A 16,883-nucleotide genomic window follows, 5' to 3' on the forward strand; every position below is an offset into this window, starting at 1 on the left:
GATAGCGATAGAAACTGTGTTTAATCAAAGCCCTCTGAAAAGCCCTTCATATTATTGAACAATGTTTTCACATTGAATGTTTCTCATATCCTGCAGCACTGGCCCTGTGAATTCAATGACAGCTGTTATAATCCAAATCTCAGCGGTGCATATTTGGTGGGATTTGGGTAAAGTGGAATTACAGAGAAGTACACTATGTTGAAATGTTTGCACTTCTAATGAGCTCCAAATGGGCCGAAGGTCAAAGGTCAGGCTTTGTGGCACATTAAATAATAACATAAAATTATTAATAATTACTTTATGTTTATAGCACCTTTTTTAAATCACGAGTTCACAACCTGCTTTGACATTAAGCAGAAACATAAATGGAACAAAGAGAAAGAACCCAAACACAGAAAAACAAACAACAAAATTACCAGAATCCAATATGAATATATTTAACCCATCCATCACAGGAACCATCATAAGAACGGCCATAAGACCCTTCATAGGAACCCATCACAAGAACCATCATATTACCCCATGACCCATCATAAGACCTGAAAAAATGACTGTCCTAAGAACCATCACAAGTAAATAAGTTTATTTGTATGGCAACGTTCACAGATAAACATCACAATGTGCTTTACGTTAAAACAAGTACACAAGAGATAAAATAGCAGATAACATTAAAGAACCCCATGACCCATCATGAGACCTGAAAAATGACCGTCCTAAGGACCATCTCCATCACAAGAAACACCATAAGACCCATTATAAGAACCATCATTAGAACAATCATAAGAACCCCTCAAAAGACCCATGTCAAGTACCAAACTTGGGATCAATCATAAGAAACATTAAAGGAACCCAGGCAACACAAGAACCCAACCACACGAGCTGAGACCAAGAGGACCAAAGATTTGTAATGTCAGAAACTAAAAGGCTTAGAAACAATAAAAAGAGCTAAAACAACAACAACAACAAAAAAGGTAAAAGCGTGATTTTTAAGGAGGGATCTAAAAGAGAGGACAGATTCTGCAGCCTCGTCTACAGCAGGTAGCAGTTTGTTAACACAGCGAGAAAACAGGACGATAAGCTGACATCTCTGGCACCCAACAGGGTCTGATCTGGTCACCTGACACCACGTACACACACACACACACACACACACACACACACACACACACACACGGTGCCTCGGTTCCACCTCACGCAGCGGCTGTGTGGAAAGAGCCAGCCCCGTCATTTCAAGGTTATCTCCTGCAGGAGCCTCTCTTTTCGGATCCTATGGGACACCTGGTCACCGCAGTGTTTCTGTGGGCTGCTGTCGGAGGTGAGTGTGTTTATTATGTCGTTCATTGCAGACCGCAGTGGTGAGATTGTCAGCGCTCAGTGTGACAACATGACGATACAAAATGCGAGTGATCGCTCAGCCTCATCTCTCACACTCTCCTGCTTCAGCTGAGACCATTTCTTTCCCCTTTAACCGACACGCTTTAAGGGGAAACATTGCAAAGTAAAGGCGTTAGAACAACAGAGTGAACTGAAAGCGTATGTTAACTTAATGCGAAAGCCGCAGGGCTTTAGACTAATAGGCTAAACAAAAGCGTCGTTACATAATTCATGATTCGCCCACCTTTTTCCTTTCTGAGCTGAAGATGCTGCTCTTGCTGGGTGTGATTTTAAACAGATGCTCATTGACTAAACACAGACCTCAAACTGTCTAATTTTACAGCATATGAGAATTAAAGCGGCGCACAGGTGAGCGGAAAACAGTCGCGACATGTGCGTGTGTTTTCTGTGAGGTGACGTTCCCGTGACACTATTATAGTAAATGGACTTGAGCTGGTATAGCGATTTTCTAGTCTTCTGACTACTCGAAGCGCTTTCACACCGCAGGTCACGCCCATTCATTCACATTCACATACATTAATACGCAGACGACAAAGCAGTGGGAGCAATTCAGGGTTGCCCAAGGGCACATCAGACATGTTGCTGCAGGAGCTGGGGATCGAACCCTCGGCCTTCCAGGTGAGAGAGATGACTCTACCAAATGAGCCACAGCCGCCCATGCTATTAGCACATGTTAATTAATTAAAATAGGTGTGTGATTGAGAGAGAATCTTCCACCCACACAGATGTGTGTATGAAACGCTTTTATTAGTCTGCAGTGTTCAATGTTAAGCAGTGTCACAGGGTAACCTACATATAGAACTTACATAGAGCTGACTATAAACTGTTAAAGGGTTAAAGTACAGCAGCTGACACAACTAACATTAAAGGCAAGGTTGGTTATTTCCTCCAGATCCACTTTTTAAGATTTTGGTTCAAATTGTCTTTAGGTCCTGACAGAAATGAATAACTCATGTGCTCTGAAAACGGAACAAAGAAAATATGTCATCTGTAGCAGTTTGTAAGTCTGTAAAAACTTCAACCAATGTCTGCCACGAGGTACCAATCTGATGAACCAATCAGACGCCTCCATGTCTCCCTGCTCGTTCTCTTACTGATGCATGCACAAGCCCACACTCAAAGCATGAGCTGAGGTCCGCTTCTGGACTAACGTGCACGTAAGTGAGGGGGCGTGGCTTTAGAGGGAGCACAGAGGGGAGGGGTGGGTGCAGACGGGGCACTGAGGGAATGCTAGTTTTCGAAAATTACCAACCCTGCCTTTAAAGTCCTCATGAAATAAAAATACATTTTCTCGGTTTTAATCCAGCGTTTCTGTGTTAAATGGTCTTTCAGCTGCAATTATTTGTCAAATACATTTCAACAAAGCATTATCTGAGTATGTTTACATCTAAAAAAATAGTTTCTCTTTCTGTAAAAATGTTTCAGTGGTTTAATGATTCTTCCTGCACTCAGCATGTTTGTTGCAGCTTTTTGCTGTTGCATTTGTTTTGGACGTTTGCATCTGCTTTAGAATTTGCAGCGTTTCTAAAATTGCTGCACGGTTTTCTTAAAGTGAAGTCGTTTCATGACCAAGCGCTTGTATCCGTTCTCCACCGTATTAAGAATTGTTAAGATGTTGCAGTCTTAGCTGCTGTACCACACCATGAAACTGCAGCATCAGTTTCAATAACGAGGTGGAGTAAAATTATAAACTCGTTTTTCCCCCATAAGAGAATGCCTTTGTGTCTCAGATGAAGCTTCTGAGAGGCAAGACGTGATGTAAAAAAAGACTGATGCTGAAGTGTTGGACGAGTCCGCTATACGACGCCATGATTAGAATATTTGTCTTTACATCAACGCTCAGAATCACAATATGAACTAAAGAACAAACTGCAGAACAGAAAACATAGTGCAGCAGTTTAATAACATGCATGGAGATCGTACCGGGCGCATGCAGACAGTCTATGGTCGTGCACAGATCGCAGGCAACTAGCTTCATCCCCACCCCCCCAGCTCGAGGTGAATTCTCCTGATTATATCCTCCTGTGTTCTCACATCAGCTCACTCTGACTTTCTGCAGGAAAAATTCTGATGTTTGCGTTCACACACGCAGATCACTCTGAAAACTTAACGAGTTTTGTGATAGTGTGAAAGCACTCACTGAGAGATTACCAAAGCTCTAGTTTGTTGGGGCGCTGGTGGCGCAGTGGTTAGTGTGCGCGCCCCATGTATGGAGCCTGTGGTACCTCAGGTGGCCACCCGGGTTCAAATCCCAACTGTGGCTCCTTTCCTCCATGTCATTCCCTACTCTCTCACCCCTTGATTTCCAGCTCTATCCACTGACCTATCTCTACATTAAAATCCCCAAAATATATCTTAATATCTAAAATAAAAAAATGCTCTAGTTTGTAGTTATTGTCAACTTTAACGCAGAATTTCTCAAACCCACTTTGCTTCACACACACACACAGCGCTGCGCTCCCCGCTGGCTCCACTGTTATTTATTTTATCTTCTCTCCGATTGTTAATAGTTTGTTTTGGTGATTTTAAAAGCCCTTTTTGTAACATCTCTTGTTCTCCTTTGTCTTGATGTCTTGTTTGAAACACTCTGAATGTCCTTGGTGCTGAAATGTGCTGTATAAATAAACTTGCCTAATGCCTGCAGAGCTAGACAGTGGGCAGCTCACGTGTCTGCAAGGGGGTCCAGCAGAGGCCACGGAATCAATTAGGCCGATTGATCCTGATCTGTACTGATGTTGCTGTGAGCTGACACAGACCCACATGTGTCACGTCGATGACAAGTGTGAACGATCTCTGAGTGTTCAATAGTTGTTGATTTAGTCAATTTGGGATCCAACTGTTGTAGTTGACATCAAGTACAGACAACCAAAGCAAACACTAAACGGTAAAGGGTAACTAAACCCCCGGAGTCTCGGCTAAAGTGCATCTACCCTGGAATTTAGAAATGTCTTCATGGACAGTGCTGGGGGAGGGGAAGTAAGGGGATGGGGCATTACCATCAGCCACAACATCTATGTGACACACACACACATAAATTGATTAGCAATTTTAGCTAGGTTATTTAGCTATGAGAAACAACCTGCTGCAAAGACACTTGAGTGACAGAATGTGGTTTGAAGTCGTGGAATTCTCTCCTCCAGAGTCTCCTGTAGACCAAGACCACGGCGGTCCAGAGCCGCATCAGTTTGAACTGCTAGCACAGGCAGCGAGTGCTGAGACAGCTGATGCAGAGGACAGTGAGGGTCCAGGAGAGGATGGGGGACGTCTCTGATTGGTGCAAATAGCCTCATTTGAGCACTTTTCAAACGGCATATTTCACAGCAAGCCACATAGATTTCAGGTATAATCAACCGCGCAATTCTCTCAACACACTTGACTCCCTGCAGTTTGCTGAGTCGGTTGACTTTTTTGGGTAATTTTTGGCTATGTTTGGATAGGACAGCTGAAGAGAGAAAGGAAATGTTAGGATGAGAGAGTTGGGGGGCGACATGCAGCAAAGGGCCGAGGCCGGATTCGGGCTCACGGCCGCTGCAGCGAGGACAGTACAGTATAGCCTCTGTATTTATTGGCTTTGACGCACGTACGCAAAATGCCTCCAGATCAGCCAATAGAAAAATGTAATTGCAGTAGCATAGTTTCAACCTGTAGATGGCAGTCACTTTGCATATTTCTAATACATTATCCATCCATTATCTATACTGCTTGTAGGGTTCCTGCCCTGGACTGGATGACAATCAATCACAGGGCTGACATATAGAGAGCCAACCAGACACAGCTACGGGCAATTTTAGAGTCACCAGTCAACCTAACGAGCATGTCTATGGACTGTGGGACGAAGACGGAGAGAACCCACACATGCACGGGGAGAACCTGCAAACTCCACACAGAGAGGCTCCTGTCAGACGGGTTAATCAAACCAGTACCTCCTCGCTGTGAGGCTTATCACTGCACCACCATACAGCCTTTGTGTATATGTAGAACTTAAATACTTTCAAAATTGATCAACAATGGTAATTAATACCCATACACAAAGGCTTTCAGCTGAAAAAAGGAGTCCGGGGGTTCAGTTACTCATAAAGAAAATAGTTCCTTCAATTCACCTTTTTTGAGAACATTAATGTTTAATCCAAGAGAGACTGTGACCCAAATATTATCGGCTGACCTTTAGACTAAGGGCTAAATGAAGATGCATTTATCTGTGTCTGTGCACCAAACTCATACCAATGAACGGAACGGTTGGCGTCTGCAGGCCCAACATGGGACGTGATCTATTTGGACTTTTAGCTTCTTGTTAGTTTCAGTGCATCCCTGTGAGAAGAAGGCCCAGATGGCTCTGTTAAGTGTGCCTTTAATGAATTACTGGCAGGCGTTGATCTGTGACTGATTTAGCCTGGGTGGGAAACTACCTGTGAGCTAAAGCCTTTTGGAATATCTGGCTCCTGCAGAGAGAGAGAGGTTTAAGCTTCTTTGCTGGGTCGCTTTATCACGGTGCTTACCTTAATGAGGAAGCAGCTCAGCCCATGCCAGTGCATCACAAACCACTTCTGCACAAACTCTGCTGCACTGTGAAACATTTCTGTCTTAGAATCACCACGATATGTAGATCAGCGTTCCCGTCCTCATTCATTTCTGTTTTGTGTTTTTCAGTGGGAAGCCGGCCGGTAACCTCACCCCTTGATGATGCAAAGGTCAGAACGACGTCCTTTCATTTCCCTCATCACTCAGTAAATCACATATCTTTGCTCTACCAGTAACTGTGCGTGTGTGTTTTCTGACTTTGTCTTCAGGTTGAATGTATTATTCAGGAGACGTTGAATGACGACGGGTCACATCATGAGTGCGGCCCACAGCTTGCAGGTGACACATCTGATTATCTTATCTTGTTGTTTTCTCAATATTTGAATGTTGAGACAAAGAATTATTCAATGTATGAACCACTATGAATTTAAATATAATGAAAAACAGTTAATTATTAAAGGCAGGGTTGGTCACTTTTCGAAAACTAGCATGATTTTGAAAGTAGCATTCCCTCAGTGCTCTGTCTGCACCCACACCCCTCCCCTCTATGCTCCCTCAAAAGCCACGCCCCCTCACTTACATGCACGAGCACCGTTGCTCCAGAAGCAGAATCTACGTCGTCCCATGTCTCATTTAGTGGTAAATAAACTCACAGTATAAACTCCATCATCAGAGACGGGGTAGAGAGCGAGCAGGGAGACAGGGAGGTGTCTGATTGGTTCATCAGATTGGTACCTCGTGGCAGACATTGGTTGAAGTTTTTACAGGTTTACAACTGCTACAGATGATGGATTTTCTTTGTTTCTTTTTCAGAGGGGTTATTCATTTCTGTCAGGACCTAAAGACAGAAAATGACCAACCCTACCTTTTAAAGAATCGCAACCTGAGTGCTTTTTGATCCATCATTGTTATGTGCTGCTTTCATCATGTTAAGAGCATTGATTGGCTTTGTTTTTCTGTTTGTTTTTAAGTAATTGTTTCTTTTGCAGAGGAACTTGATGAAGTGCAAAGACATCAGGGTCTGCTCAGGGAGCTGCAGAAGCTAGCTGGTGATGGTAAGCGGAGAAAATGGATGTTTTCCCGTCATGTTTGGATGTATTTTAACATCACACAGTGCTGACTTCTGGAATCTATTACAGAGAGAGAAGAGGAACAAGACGACGAGTACAACCTGGCTGAAGACGAGGGCGACTTTGAGGGTGGAGATGAGGAAGGGAAGGAGGAGAGAGACGTGACCGACCTCGCACAAAAGACTGATGAAAAGAAAGAAGTGAAGACGGAAGAAGATGACACCAAGGAGAAGACGAAGGAGGAGAAACAGAGTGAGGACAAAGGGAGGGACACTGAGGAGGAGAGAGCCAAGGAGCTGGAGGAGCTGCTAGCCGAAGAGATCACTAAGAAAGGAAAGGAGGAGAGGAATGATGAAGAGCTGAAAGAACTGCTGAAAGAGCTGAAGAAGAAACGATACGAGGCGGTGAAGGAGAGGGACAGCCACAAAGGCGCTGGAGATGAGCAGAAGGAGGAGATGAAGAAAAAGGAGGACGAAGAGAAGGAAGCAGAAACAACGGTGGACTTGGAGAAACAGAGGATGGAGGAGAGGAGGAAGAGTGAGGTGGAGCTGATGGTAGAGAAAGAAAAGGTGGAGAAGGAGCTCAATGAGCTGCTCAAAGAGCAGGACAGCAAAAGCCAGCCGGAGCAGGAGAGGAAGAAGAAGGAGAAGCAGGAGGAGCTGGAAGAACTCGTCAGGAAGATGAAACAGGTGCAGGAGGACGAGCAGGAGACGCAGGATGTGAAGAAAGAGGGCGGCGTGGGTGACAGGACGGCGGAGGAGAACAGCGGGAAGAAGGAGGGAGAAGAAGAGAAGGAGGCGGGGCAGAAAACTGAGAACGACGTCAAGACGAAGGAGGATGCCGGGGAGGTGAAGCTGCCACAGCAGAAGAGAGTGATGGAGAAAGCGAGCGATGAAGCCACGCGGCAGTTCGAGCGGGAGAGGTTGAAGGATGAGGAAGAGGAGGACGAGGAGGACGAAGATGAATATGTCAGAGAGGATGGGCAGGACGAGGAGGACGGTGAGCAGGGAGAAGCTGAAGAAGATGAAGGCGAGGTAAGTCATGTGTTAGTATAATAAAACATCTTTTATTATACTTTGTCCGGTATTCAATTCTGATTGGTCGAGGTAGCATACAGCTGCTCTGAATAGCAGACCGGCTACAGACCCAGTCCAGATCATTGACTCTTTCGGACTGTGCCATCAGCAGAAAGGAGTCCAGTAAATTAAACATCATCCTGTTGACTGTGTGGCAAAAAAAGAAAAGTAGGGAATCCCGATGTGTGTTCTGGCTGCATCTGACTATAATTACGCAAAATAAGACACAAAGTCAGTAAAGTAGCTGTCATGTTCGCCGTGTTGTGTGCGGATGCGGACTCTTAGCTCGCTTCATGGTCACGTAAAGCCATACATGTGTTGTATTACGATGTTGAGGAAGTTAATCGGCCCGGTTAGTCCTGGAGCAGTGTGAGTGCAGGCCAGCGGGGGAATGGAGGGGGGAATCATGCTTCAGCACGGTACAGGACAACCGGGCCTAGTGTAAGTGCACCCTTAATCTTGTTTTTTGGAGACAGAACTGACCCTAATAAGACTTGAATTCGACTGTATATTATAAACTGAATCTTGAATCTGGAGTTTCTGTTATAGCCTATATATATTTATTTGTTTTTCTTCCCACAGGAGCTGCTGGAGATTGAAGCAGAGCTGCGCAAAGTTGCTGCAGAGCTGAGGGAGCTTCGCCGAGGATGAGACACACACACACACACACACACACACACACACACACACAGCTGTCAGACTAAACCCTTTGTTGCATTCACAGTCACACATTCAGCTCACACATTTACCAGCCTTTAAATCCCTTCAGCACTGAGAGAAATGTCTTTAGTAGAAACATTAGTAGAACCTGTACACTTCCTGCCCCGGAGAAAGATTTCACCTTTTCCGCAATGCTCATCTGAAGCCACCTGAGTGTTGAGGAAAAGGAGACACATTTTTCTCCGGTGGATTCTTAAAGGTCTTTTGTGTCCGTGTACACCCGAGGTACTGGTTTGTCTCAGTCCCTGTGAGCACTGTTTGTAAGGTAGACAGGTGATTGTACTCGTTGTTGTAAACCGCCATGGATTGTAAAGCATTCAGCAACATACACACACATACACCGTCGTCATGACTACCAGTGCTTCTTTTCTCTGCAGGTAGCCTACAAACATTGAAGGTGTATTCTTAACGGGGAAACACAGATTCTCCGCTAGAACTAAATGTGTGTTTCATTGTGTATTTTGTGCAATAACTGATAACTCTGTGTAGGCGGTTCCTGCTGACTGTTATGATGATATGTAGGCCTACTACTGATATTTCTACACAGGAGTCAGTCATTATTTACTCCGTTTCTTTGACGATAGGGTAGAAACAAAAGGATTGTGTTTCATTTGGCTCACGCACTGTTAAATCCAGACTGTTTGAGAAGAACCAGGGTGACACGAGCAAAAACAGACGACGATAAATGCCGCACGCCGACACTTGAGAGAGATGTTGAGGAACGTCTTTAAGCGTGCGGTGACGACAGGGTGTGATGTACTTAGAGCTTAAAGGTCTAAAAGTGTCACTCCGGGTTCTCAGCGAGCTTTGCACTCTTATCTTAACAAGCCAAGGAGGAGTCGAGGGGAGAGGGAGACACTAAAGCCATTCTGTTGTCTTTTTTGGGTAACGTTGATAAATACTCAGTGTTGTTACGTCTCACTTTTCATGGCCGTTGTGTAATTTTTGTAAATGTAAGATATCACGGTCTGTAAGCCAAGGTCATTGGAAATATTAAGCAACAGCGCCCCCAAGAGGACACTGAGTAGAAATGCAAACAATGCAGGGTAAACAGGGTTACAAATGGAGGCCAATTTAATGCAATAACACGATAAAGGCTACAGCACACGTGAATGCAATCATTAGCCAAATACTGAATAACTTAATGTATTTTAATATGTAAGCAACTTGCATCATAATGTACTCGTAACAGGTATAGTCTCTTTTTTCTACACAGCCAAGATTTACCAAACTACTTGAAAGTATTTGAACGCTGGCGACATATCCAGTCAGCTGATGTAAACAGGAAGTAATAATCACACGTAATCAGTCATCACCGAGGAGCACATTGTACTCTAAAGCTTTGGAAAATATAAAAAAATTAAGAGCTTTCTTTTTTTAGAAGTGTGAAAAATGTGTTCCTAACAAACCAGCAAGAACGATGTTGAAAATGTCGGGGGAGGGGGCGGCACAGAGGACATTTCAAACAACAGGATAACAACACCATTTGTAATATTACTGGCCAATCAGAGTGCTGTATTTTGTGCCTGCTGTATCTTCTTCTATGCTACCTGTTAATCAATAAACGGAAAGTCTATTAAACCGTGATGTGTCACCTGCTTGGTTTGTCAGTGCAGAAACACATCAGAACAACTTTAGTGTCATCTAGGTCGAGTCCACATGACGGCATAGAGCCTATTTTTTTAAATCAGGTTTTTCCTCCTCCGTATAAAAAAATATCCTGTCCACACACTCCAAGTTCTCCAAAACATCTTTGTCCACATGGAAACTTTAAAAACTCACTGTTTTCCAAAAGGTGCGTTTTCAGTGACATAAAACACAATTTGTGTGTACGAAAGGCCAAAACAAACAAGTTTCAAGTTTTGAGAGAATCTTATCCTCGAACAATCTGGGAACTTAAAGAAAACTTCCCACAGAAAATACTTGGTAACATCCTCAGGATGCTGGAGCTGAGTTAGAGGCCGGTGGTGGCAGAAGATGTTGACTCAGGAGAGTTGGTAACTTGAGGACCGGTGTAGGTTTGTTTGTCCAACACAGACTGGATATGGCTGAGCAGACAGGAGAAGAACTGGGGCACTCCTTCATAGCCTGATGGAGAGAAGACGGGAATCAGAACATCAGTGTGTGTGTTTGTGTCTGTAAATGTGTGTGTGTGTATAGCTGCAGTACCTGGGAAGATGTTGATATCGATGACGGTGAGGGTGTGTGTGTGTATGTTGATGATGACGTCCACGCCGAACAGGGCCATGCCGAGCTGAGCTCGGAGCTCTCTGACCAAGGCGGCCACAGCCTCAGAGCTGGGAGGGGGCAGGCACGGCATCTGCTCATCCAGCTTCAAGGGCGAGGAGGAAGAAAGGAAGAGTTGAGGTATGTTTAAAGCCTTTTTTTAAATAAAGTTTATAGATTAGCAACAAGTTAAGCCTGTTTTTAGGCTTAAAGTTTTTAGGGAAAAAGTTAAGAAAATTCTGCCATGCAGTATTTTACATGACAACAGAAAATGTCTCTGTTATACATCCAACACTAATGTGTCCCTAGTCTGTCCAATCCACTTCACCATGTTTCTCTAACACTAATATGTGTCCCTATTCCATCTACAAACCCCCCAATGATGAGAAAAGTCCACCCTCTCCGTCTTTTGCCTGCTCCACTTTTCAAAAAATGTGTGTTCAAACAGGCCGTTTGGAGATTTTCCCTTCATGACATCACAAAGGGCAGTAACCCCTCCCCCAGGTGGGTGACACTCCCACAGCTAGGTGTTTGTTCTGCCCTCTGAGTCTGCCTTCTCATTGTTAACAATAGGACATGGAGCAAGAAAGCCTGAGACACCCAAGCCCTTCCAGAGAGGGGGCGTGGTCAGACACAGCTCATTTACATTTAAAGGTACAGACACAGAAACAGCCTGTTCTGAGCAGGGCTGAAATAGAGGGGTTTATAGGCATGGTCAAATACAGGATCAGAGTGGATTTAGAACAAGAAACTTCATACATGTTTTGGTGACCTCTGAGACTTATTCAAACATGTAGAAAGGGACGATAATATGTGACCTTTAATGACAACAGAACAACAGGTATGCCGGGGTTTAAACAAGGTGAGATTGTCCTCTTATCTTATCTGGCTCTCTGTGACATGTTACAAAATAAACATAAATGAATTCAGGCGACACTAGGATATGAGAAGTTGTTTAATGCCCCTTACTTCTGTTAGATCAGAGCTGGACTCTGGTTTGGACACCTGGTGGCTGTTGAAGAAGATCGTCTCTCTGTCTGCAGAAAGGAAAGAGCAGAACGGCTCAAAGAGTTAAGAAGAACAGAGCAGAACAAGACAGGAAAGGTAAGAACATGACAGGTCCAGGTGAGGACAGGTAGGGGACTAAAATATATATATTTCTTTTGATCTGGTGCTTACTGACCACAGGGACCGGAGGGAAAGTTCTTGAGTGAGGGTCTCTCTACGCAGAAGTGTCTGTCTCCAACCACAAACACCTTGTGCAGGACAGCTCCGTGGTTGATGAAGCTCTGGAGCACACAGGGAGGATGCAAATCAGCCAGACTGCCTGTGCTGAAGATCAGGGACATCTGCAATACACACACACACACACACACACACACACACACACACACACACACACACACACACACACACACACACACACACACACAAACACACATATGAAGATACCTACAGGGATAACACACATCGAGTAGAACTGAAGCAAACATCTCACCTCATGGGAAAGGGATCCATGTGCCACTCTGGTTTTACAAACTGGACGACAGAGAACAAGTGTTAAGTGTTTCTTTAGAGCTCCTGGGAGGAACGTTTGTTCACCTAAATGTTTGTATCATTGAATGATAAGAGTTAAAGGGTTGAGGAGAAGGATGAACTGACTGAGAGGAAAGCTCAGGCCCTGGGTCGTTACAGCCTGCTGAATGGACGACAGGTCACTGAGGCTGTGGATCTCGAGGTGAGGAGGACTGCAGATACGCCAGTCTGTAGGGACAGAATAGAACAAAAAGTGGAAATGTATACAGGAAGCAGTATCCATCATCCAGCCGTTGTAGCGCTGTACCGGAGTACACCTTGGACTTGTTGCCTGTCAATACAGAGACAGACAACCAGGCATACTCACATCCACACCTACAGGCCAAGTTCCCGGAGAGAACACATGCATGAGGAGAAGATGCAAACATCCACACAGAGACGCTCCTCCTCAGACAGGGATTTGAACCTCGCTGTATGACGACCTTACTTATCACTGCACCACCGGGCAGCTCAGAGTATCAATCGATCTTTAAGTGTCTAGCGCCAATTCATAACAAATGATATCTCAAGACAAAAGCAGGTCCAGACTGCACTTTGTGCTACATTATTTATGGAAACCATAAATAATGGGTCTGGAGCAATACACGGTGCTGTGTGGATTCCTGATCACCCGTTCCCATTCACCTGTGACTCCCTTATCCCTCTGCCTGGTGCTGTGATTATACAACCTGTGCACAGGTGTGTAGGTGATGTAGCAGCTGAAGCAATGTTTATCACACAGACACACACTGTGACACACAGCAAATTGGCAACAACAATGAGCACAGCTATGCCAACCTTTAGCGAGTAAAAGGGTCTAGGAAAAATTCCTTTAAATCTCTATAGCACAACTCGGTGTAGAACAGCCATCTGCTGCTGGGCTTGCAGAAAGAGAGATATAAAGAGTCTTCAGCAACAATCCAGATGAACCTACGACACAAGGGAGCTCAGGAACTCCAAAAAAACAGTAAACAATAATATACAGTATTTACCTCGGAGTGAATTACGTAGCTTGGTCATGATCTGATAGGAGGCAAAGCGGTCTAGAAGCCGGGTCATGGCAAGAAGGGGGTCCAGGAGGACTGTAGTGGGATGAGCTGACACATACGTCTGTAAAAGACAGAAGGAGAAATGATCTACACTCAGTACTTGTTGTATTTATCATCATAAAATAAATACAGTCTAATGTGCCGGTAGGATGTTTGGCACAGACAGAAAGCAGCGTTACCTGGAAGTTGGTCAGGAGCTGCTGTGATTTGCTGCTACACTCAGCCTCCACGATGACATCAGAAAGCTTGTGAACGATGATGTCGAAGGGTCCCTGAGGCGCCAGCGGCTGGGTGAGGTCAATCTGACAAAGGGAGAAAAACATGTTTACAACCATGTAGAGGATCGTGTTGTACCAAAATACTTATCCATGCATGGGTATTATTTGGGAGTCAAAGGGGTCATATTATGAAAAATCCACTTGTACAGTGTTTTTGAACATAAACTTGAGTAACCTGAGTATCTACTGACCCACAAAATGTGAAATAAACCCATTCAGTCCTTTGTTTGTGCTCTGCATAAGTCTTACAACACAGAGAAAAATGCTCAGTTTCAAAAGTGTTCTCCTTGTGATGTCACAGTGGGATTCTGGAAAAAATAAATCCCCTCCCCTCCCCTGGTATCTCCACCCATGGACTCCACCCCCAGCCTAGAGAAAAACTTTTGTGCAGGTCCGCCATTTTTATTCTCGCTATAGAGGAGTGATGTCTACCGGGAAAACTCAGGGGGGGCTCACTGCATTTAAAGAGACACACACACCAAAACGGAGCGTTCTGAGAGAGCTGGTTTATACAGGGTCACAAACCTCCTCTGGTGCTTGATTCATGTTATATTTTCACCAAAGCACAGCACAGATGTTTCATTTAGACCACAGGAGACTGTTTGAAAAGATGGAAAGGGGGATAATATGTCCTCTTTGATATAAATGATGTGCAAAAATAAAGACACTATAGTATACTGTCTGCATTTAGTCCAAGGGAAGGATATAAATTAAAGCTCATCAATGTAGAAATCATCAGTTAGCCACAAAAACTGCTTCAAATTGTCAACAATGTCATGCTCAGAATATAAAAATATTCTCCATGAAGTCAGTTGTAACACCGTCCTCTCTTGATATAGACTTGTTTCTACTAATAGCAGGAAGACCCTGGTGTTAAACCAACAGCACTTAGTCCCGAACCCTCACAGACGTTTTACATGTAATAGCTCCCGGGACTCAAACTGGTATAAATAAGAGAGGAAAGACTTTGCTATTCAATTGACACATTTCAGTTTGTCTGATATGACAAACACCCAGGTGTAAGCCCTCCAGTGTTTGTTACAGTTACAGTTTGCCCGTCTGAACACTTAATTTAACATCGCAACCCTAGGGGGTGAAAGTAGGCCGGTACGGTCCAGTAGAGGTGGGCGATATGGGAAAAATATCATATCCAGCTATTACATTTATATTTGCCAATGAAATTATCTTACATTTTTAGTCACGAAAGTAAATAAGACAAAGTTCACAAATATTTCTCTAAATGTGAATAAAAAGTGATTTTTTAGGGCTAAATGTGGAGAAATGTTGTTGTTATTTGTAGTGTGCGCAACTTTACAATCGGCGCCCCATATGTCTGTCTCTGACTGTTAACGTCTCTCTGTGTCGCTATCTGAGATGTAGACTAATCTTAACTGTGCACACTAAACTATGCAGATAAGTTAACTGTTGCTCACAGCGTTTCGGTTTGGAAAAATATCAGAACAGTTGCATATAACCGAGATGGAGTTGTTTTAGCGGACTTTACTTTTAAGTTTCGTTATTACCGCTGTGGAGCAAAAAAGGAGGGGTGAGACGTGTCTGTGTCGGAGCATAAACTGCAGCATGATAGAATAAACACATTAGCCCGGTTCTACGATCTCTCTGCTTTGGCAGATCGTCAGCACGTTAAAATCCTTCACGATCTAAGATCGTTATATCGTCCACCACTACGGTCCAGTACTGCGTATCTTTACAGGATTCAGTGTCAGTATGCAGTCCTGGAAAAAGAGGAGAGCAGCCGGCTGCCAAAAGATGTTGAAGGAGTCAACTTACAGCAAGACAACACATAACATAATGTCATCTTAAAAAACACTTTGTCTCTCTGTTAATAGCTTATAAGTCATTCCTGATTGCTTCTGAAGCATCCGTGCTGATTTGTGCCCACTGTTTAAGATGTAATGTCAAGTGAAATGCACTGAAAGGCTAATTCTTTATTGATCTGTGTACCAAAAAAAAAAGGTTTCCTCCTGCCCCTGTACTGATATTTACATGCTGTGAAATATCGCTTCAGTTACAGCCAGGCAGCCATTTCTCTCTGAGTTTTTAGGAGGGGGCTGCAGGTGGCTGTGACATGGATGGATTACCTGTCGTGGACATCTGCACATGACACATAGGCCTGTGTGTAATGCTCCACCTGCTATTTATGTTTCCTCACTTTTAACCCAACACTTTCTGCATGTCTCCGTCCTTTCAGTACAACTCTTAGTGGTTGTTATTATTTATGTACAAGTGAATAAAAACACATACCTCCACCACTTCCACTCCATGCCCCCTGCAGGAAAAACACTGAAATGTTTATTTATTTAAGCAGATTATTTCACAACAGTCACCTGATTGCAAAACAAGGCTGACAATGACTAAGGCTGTTGAAAAAGAAGAACACAGCTGCATACTCACCTGTACTTATAGGTCCTAATAATTCATTGTTACACGATCCCTCGCTGGAGGAATTTGTTCTACATTTAAGTCAAAAAACATTCCTCCTTTGCCATGGGGCCCCATCCACTAAATACTAAGTAAGGGCCCCTGTGAGAGCCTATAGGGGCACTCCGCTGATGCAAGATACACCCACCACACAAATCAAGAGATAGAGATAGGTATGAATTACACAGACAACCATCGGCAACAACTTACGCACAGAATTCTCTAAACGCGTCCAGGTTCATCCTCCGGCGTTTCTTCTCGCTGAGACAGAAGCCCACCCTGCGGCCTGACATTAGGCTGTGAGTGTAGGGGCCACCAGCAGCCGAATGACACCAGAGACAGTCGGAGAGGGGGGCTGTGTCAGTCTGTGCCTCGTCCACTTCCCTCCATCTAACCCTCCTCCTCCTCCTCCTCCTCCTCCTCATCCCCCTCTGAAGTTTGTCCGTGACAGTCCTCGCCCCTTTCGGAGTTTTTGACCACTTTTCGACTACAGGTGGAGATAAAGAGAGAGAGGGCAAGTCCGACTGGTAAAGT

At 44.2% G+C, this 16,883-nt stretch overlaps 2 protein-coding genes across 2 annotated transcripts; one reads left to right on the forward strand and one right to left on the reverse strand.

The window, feature by feature from the left end:
* Positions 1 to 1,062: 1,062 nt before the first annotated feature.
* LOC109991905 (uncharacterized) lies at positions 1,063 to 10,360 on the forward strand. The gene is made up of 6 exons (XM_020644335.3): positions 1,063 to 1,315; positions 6,043 to 6,083; positions 6,183 to 6,252; positions 6,903 to 6,968; positions 7,053 to 8,017; positions 8,642 to 10,360. Exons 1-6 carry the CDS (start codon positions 1,270 to 1,272, stop codon positions 8,708 to 8,710), a joined length of 1,257 nt encoding a protein of 418 aa, XP_020499991.1. The 5' UTR covers positions 1,063 to 1,269; the 3' UTR covers positions 8,711 to 10,360.
* Positions 9,831 to 16,847, reverse strand: LOC109991906 (inositol-tetrakisphosphate 1-kinase). Its single transcript, XM_020644336.3, has 10 exons — positions 16,560 to 16,847; positions 16,173 to 16,197; positions 13,809 to 13,931; positions 13,573 to 13,690; positions 12,668 to 12,769; positions 12,504 to 12,544; positions 12,189 to 12,354; positions 11,975 to 12,042; positions 10,949 to 11,111; positions 9,831 to 10,867 (listed from the first exon to the last, which is right to left on the reverse strand). Exons 1-10 carry the CDS (start codon positions 16,772 to 16,774, stop codon positions 10,734 to 10,736), a joined length of 1,155 nt encoding a protein of 384 aa, XP_020499992.1. The 5' UTR covers positions 16,775 to 16,847; the 3' UTR covers positions 9,831 to 10,733.
* Between the last annotated feature and the right edge of the window lie 36 nt (positions 16,848 to 16,883).

This window comes from Labrus bergylta, chromosome 11 (genome assembly GCF_963930695.1).
Source record: "Labrus bergylta chromosome 11, fLabBer1.1, whole genome shotgun sequence".
NCBI classification, from domain to species: domain Eukaryota; kingdom Metazoa; phylum Chordata; class Actinopteri; order Labriformes; family Labridae; genus Labrus; species Labrus bergylta.